At 49.8% G+C, this 6000-nt stretch overlaps 1 protein-coding gene across 1 annotated transcript in view; it reads left to right on the top strand.

Annotated features, from left to right (window-relative positions):
• Rims4 (regulating synaptic membrane exocytosis 4) overlaps positions 1 to 6000 on the top strand; it is a 61089-nt gene that overhangs the window by 49116 nt on the left and 5973 nt on the right. The window contains exons 3-5 of the mRNA XM_010631474.1: positions 4106 to 4218; positions 4496 to 4597; positions 5132 to 5271. Coding sequence (XP_010629776.1) covers positions 4106 to 4218; positions 4496 to 4597; positions 5132 to 5271 — 355 coding nt within the window. The remainder of the gene's footprint in view (positions 1 to 4105; positions 4219 to 4495; positions 4598 to 5131; positions 5272 to 6000) is intronic.

Consider the following 6000-nt stretch of genomic DNA (forward strand, 5'->3'; position numbering starts at 1 on the left):
ACCAGGAACTGAGGAGCAGACAATGATGATGTTGGAGGAAACTTTTAATTTCAGGCTGCAGAGGCCTCTCCGCCTGGGAGGCTGGGCCCCGTATGGAACCAAGGGCTTGGCATCTCTTTGGTTTCTTGGTACAAAACAGAGCCTGGGCCCCCTAGAGATCTGGGAGGATGGGGTGGAGAGACCCAGGAATGTGGAGCAAAGAGCCTCTCAGCTGTGAGTCTAGTGTGAGCTTTGGTGCTGTTAATTAAGGGTCTTTAGTTTTGTAAGAATAGCAAGTACATTTCAATCCCCAGACATTTAAGTGACTATTTTTTCCCCATATTTTCTCTATAAAAGGTACACTGTTGCAGAATTGCTGGCTTTATAGCCACTGAGGCCCAACTGCCTGAACTCCAGTACTACTTGTCTTTGGCTTCTTCCAAAAGCAACTGGACTCTCAGATTGAAGTGGAAATAGATTTATGGGAGGCAATCCCAGGAGTCACAAGTGTGGGAGCACAGAAGAAGGAGATAGGAAGGGAGGGAACTAGTACAGGGTGGTCAGCAAAGCCACTGTGGGAAGTCAGAGAATGGAGGGACCCTGCTGGGGAGTTCAGGAGACCAGTTATTCCAGCAACCGACCTCTGTGTTTGTCAGCGCTCAGAAGCTGTTTCTGGGGCATTAACCCTGTGGGGACTCCAGCCTGCCCTGCACAAAGGCGGAGGGTACTGTCACGGCCAGAAGAGACGACGTAAGGCGTGTAAGAGTATATAGCTGCAGCAGAAGTGCCAGCACGAGGGGTGGGGCCGTGCACCACCTGTGTGACTTGGGCGCGGACCGACCTCTTCAATTTGTTTTTGAAATGGGCCCAAGAATCATCGGCCTCAGGTTGGAATCAGTACGTGTAGAGGAGCACACAGTAGTAAGCACTGTAGGCTTGCTGTTACAGATCTTGGTGTCAAGTCCCCTTCTGTGGTATATACTGGAAACTTAGTCTTCCCTGGTTCAAGATTTTCCCAAGAGATATAACTACGTCCTAGGGAAGTTGTAGAGAGAATCCATGTAAATTGCTAAACCAGGTCCAAGGGTGACATTCATAATACAAATGACCCTTCATATCCATGGCTTCTATGAATTCTATGAATTCATGAATTCAGCCAACCATGGATCAAAAGTATTTTTAAAAAATTCCAGAGAGTAGGGCCGATTAGCTCAGTGGTTCAGTGGCCTGCCTTGCAAGTGCAAGGACCCGTGTTCAATCCCCAGTACCCCCCCAAAAAAAAATTCCAGAGAGTTCCAGGAAGCAGAACTCATGCAGTGGTACAAGGGTGCATCGCTGCTGCTCTAGCGCCTCACCACTCACACCCTCAGCCCTCTCTGCTCTTACTCTTTGAGCGTCGTGTGCTGCATCCTTTCTGTGCTCTGCAGTTAGGCCTGGTTGTGTCCAGACTGAACATGTGCACACTTTTTCGGTCATTACTCCCTAAGTAGTACAGCATAACGACTAGTTACGTGGCATCTACATTGTGTTAGGTGTCATAAGTCATCCAGAGATGATTTAAAGTGTTCAGGAGAATGTATATAGGTGATAGGCAAATGCTATACCATTGCTCTAACCAAGAACTTGAACAGCTGTGGATTTTGTTGTGAGATGCATCCTGGAACCAAGCCTCTCATGAATACTGAGGGACAACTGTATTTAATAAGAGATAGATGGCAGAGACATTTATCACACTATTTAGTGTTGGAGCTAGTATCACACACTCTAATTTTCTTTTTCCATAGCATTTAGCACCTTCTAACATATTGTACAAGTGTTGGAGGGCAGGAATCACTATCTCATTTATTATCTGAAACGAGATGATTCTGTCTCCAGAACAGCGTGCATACATACACTGTAAACATTTGTCAAACGAAAGAAACAAATGGATGCTGGCTACAGTGTCCATGTACTTACTGGTTATCAGTGCTGCTTAGCATTCAGTAATGGCTGCTATCGCTCTGTTGCTGAGACGATGGAGGGGGGCAGAACTGTGGTCCTCGGTAGTCATCCATCATTCCAACATCTTCTGGAGCATGATCATCACTGTCTACTCCTTGGTCATTGTTTCTCTGGTCCCAGCTACTTTTTTTTTCTCTTTCCCAGTGCTGGGGATGGAGCCCAGAGCCTCATGCATACTAGGCGAGTGCTCTACCACTGAGCTACTCTCAGCTACTTCTGTTTGCCCAGACCATCAGCCTCTATGGGTTTGTCTCTTGGATTCACTGAAACATGTATTTTTTTCTCTAGGGTATGGAGGGGCATATGAGCATTACAGGATCTTCCAGGATCACTTGACCTGACAGCCAGGAAGCTATTTCTGCAAATCATTGTGTTCTTTCCTCAGCTTTTCCCACTAAGGAGGGCAGCACAAGTTCTTTCTGCTTTCAGATCCCCTGAACCACACTTGAGATTATCTGTGCTCCCTCAGCACCACCAGCTCAGCCCAGGGACTACAAACTTGCCCACAGACCATCCAGCATCTCAGTTTTCTCCCTCCTCACTGACTTCCTCTGCTCTCCCCAGCTAGGATTTGTTTGTTGGGGGGGGCAGAGTAGCCTGGTTTTGTACCTACTCTTCTAAGCCTGTTTCTTAGGTTTAGAATTGAACAGCCAAGAAGCTGAGTTTCTAGATCTCTGTATTTATTGAGCATCCTTCCTGTGAGGCAGTAGACTGTGGGGTGGGGTCTCCCTGGGCATCTGGCAGGAGTAGTAGGAAATCATGACAGTGAAAGCACTAAGGCTAGACAGTCAAGTTGTGATCTTGATGTTGATCCTGCCACTGCCTTAGGCAAAAATTGAATCTGTTTGCTACAATGGAGTACCCCAGCAAGGTAAGGCTGGAGCAGCCAGGGCTGGGTATTTAGTACGGTCTGCAGGCTGTTGAGAGGGCAGACCATTGCATGGCTCAGTTGTTGTGACTCCTAGTTTCTGCAATTCTCTTTTTACTTGCTAGAGAGAATATCCAAGTGACCCAGGACGAGGTAGGCATCTATCCATTAGCTCTGGCCAGGCTACAGGGCCATCATTTTTGCTTGGCAGATGGGTTCCTCATCTGAATAAGAATGGAAAAGAACAAAAGCCTTTTGTGGTTATGGTGAGGGTTAGATGAGAAATGGGTTGTACTTTGCTGCTGAAGACCAAGGACATCAGGTGTGGAACGTAATACTGTGCCTCATTTAATACAGTAGACTCTGGAGAAGGGAACATTATTATTTCCATTTCAGAGATAGGAATGGGATTGTTAGAGATAAAGGGAGGAGGGAAATAAGACTGGCTTAAGCAAAATAATAATTACTATTACTTTGTTGACTTATGTAACCAAAAGATGAAATAATTTGCTTCAGGCAGAGCTCACACAGGGGCACCAGTCTGATGTCTTCATGCGTGGACTCTAAGGGGTTAAGATAACTGCCAGAATTCTATCCCATGTCCGAGGCTTGAGTGTGGTGGGAGAAGAGAGCCTTTTCCCTCCCTGCTGTTCACACAAAGCTTCCAGGTCAGATTCTTGTCAGCCGGATGCCCGGATTGGCCAAGATGAGCTGCAGGCCCAGTCTCTAGGGGCAGATTCTGTCCATTGCAGTCACATACCTTGGGGAGAAGGCTCTCCAAAGGCAGTTTGAGGTCTTGTTACCAAAGGAAAGGGCAGTGAATACTGGGTAGCCAAGCAACAGCACCGACCACACACCTGGCCCAAAGCCTCTGTCCAGGACCTCTTAGGCTTTTGTGTGCAGAGTGATCACCTGGGGCTCAGTGTGAATCTGTAGATTCTGATTCAGCACAGGGAGTGGGTTCCGGTGCGTGTGATTCTAATTAGCTCCAGGTGTTGCTGATGCAGCAGGTCTTTGGACCACACTTGGAGCATCACATGAGCTGGGCACCTGACAGCCTCTAACCTCCTGTGATTCTTGTAGAAGTAGTATGCACTTGCCACAGAGGTGGAACCCAAGGCTTAGCAAGGAGAAGTTGCATCATGGGTATGGACAAAGATCACCATGAAATGCAGGATGTTCTGGAGGTACCTGCTGATTTCCTTAAAGTTCTTTTGGCCCCTGGGAACATGTTTGTCTTATCTTTTCTTCTTACAGCCTTAACTATGGGGGAGTTTGCCTGGCATCGGATGCCCAGTTCAGTGACTTCCTGGGCAGCATGGGGCCAGCACAGTTTGTGGGTCGCCAGACCCTGGCCACCACACCCATGGGTAAGTGTCTGTTCCATGGTAAGGCCTGTTCCAAATGGAAAGGGAAAAGAGGGGGGTCTTAGCAGGATTCCCGCATCTCTCCCTCCTTCCCTGTACCTCTTGGCTACATGCACTGTGCACCCAGCCTGTATCTTGGTCCATACTGCTGAGCCTTCAGCAGAGCCCAGGCCCTGGGCGTGAATGTTGGCTCTGTCCTATTGGGCTGGGAGCAGGGGAAGTGGCCTTCATCCTTGTGCAGAGAGGAGGAGCTTGTCTCATCTGTTGGGGCCTCTTGCAGGAGACGTGGAGATCGGCTTGCAGGAGCGGAATGGTCAGCTGGAAGTGGACATCATCCAGGCTCGGGGACTGACAGCCAAGCCAGGCTCCAAGACACTGCCAGGTGTGGCGGCTGCTCTCCCTTATGCAGGGCAGGGCTGGCAGTCAGGGAGGATATCCTGAGATCTATCCAGGGTCTCTAAGAGAAAATTGGGCCTGACGGAGGAGAACCTCTTAATCTTACATGGCACTGGTGGTTTAGGGTTTGTCTAGGGGCCCAGATGAGATTGCCCATCAGCCCTGCCAGTTCCTCCTCTGGATAGAGCTTCTAGATGACAGGGACCATCTTTCCTGCTTATCATTCTAGTCCTGTGCCTAGTAGTGTGCTCTTCATACAGACTTGCCCAGCGTTTGCTGAGTGAGTGGTCAGCAAATGACTGGATAAGTCATGGGCTGAAGAAGGAAGCAGTGAGCAAGAGGAGCGGGCAGTCAGGACTGCCGGGGAGCTGATGTGGCACCCACCCAACACTGCCCCACCTACCACCACTTGCCCCTGGGCCTCCTCTCCACCTCACGGGGCGCTTCTCTCCCCACTTGTCCCCTCCACCCACCATTTGCGGGTCCAGCCTAGAACTCTGCCTGCTGCCTCTGTCCCCAGCTGCCTACATCAAGGCCTACCTGCTAGAGAACGGTGTTTGCATTGCCAAGAAGAAGACCAAAGTTGCTCGCAAGTCTCTGGACCCCCTGTACAACCAGGTGCTGCTGTTTCCCGAGAGTCCACAGGGCAAAGTCCTGCAGGTGAGGGGCGCTGGTGTGCACGTGCTGGTGTTGGTGGGGGTCTCTGGAGGACGTCAAACACTGGCTGGTATGTGCTCTGCAGCTTCCTGTTTCGCTGTTGAGGCCTGGGAACACGTAAAGTTCATCTGTAAAGTGGATAGTAATTATACTACCATATGATAGGCTGTGTGCCTGTGCAGGAGGAACACCTGCACTTGGCCTGTACCAAGTACCCTATAAATGCTCTCCATCATTCACTCTGGCGTCAGGGGCTCGGCCTATGGCCAGAGAAGAATTTGGCCCCAGCCATTAGGAGGACGCTGGTGACCACTCAGGCTGGAACTGAACAGCTAGCTGCCCATCATGTAACAAGCAGAGCCTGGGCTGGATGACCACAGGATCCCCATGCCTGCTCTCAGCTCCCTTAGTCCTTGGATCCACCTGGGTAGGAAAAGTGCCAAGAGCAGGTCCAGGGTGCTCCAGGTTGCCCAGATAGTAGGACTTCACCAAACAGGGAAGCCTGGGTCCTCTGCCCTAGGACAGTTTCACCCTGTGAGTTGAGAACCCTTAGTGAATTGTGAAGTTGTTCTGGTAGGTCTCAAATACTTTTAAAAATGGAATAAAGCAGGACGAGGTGGTGCATACCTGCAATCCCAGCACTGGGGAGACTGAGGCAGGGAGTGTCCCAAGTTTGAGGTCAGTCTGGCTCTATAGCAAGTTTAGGGCCAGCCTGTACTATCCAGCCTGTCT

The sequence above is a fragment of the Fukomys damarensis genome, unplaced genomic scaffold, assembly GCF_012274545.1.
Source record: "Fukomys damarensis isolate Sample0158 unplaced genomic scaffold, DMR_v1.0_HiC HiC_scaffold_22, whole genome shotgun sequence".
NCBI classification, from domain to species: Eukaryota; Metazoa; Chordata; class Mammalia; order Rodentia; family Bathyergidae; genus Fukomys; species Fukomys damarensis.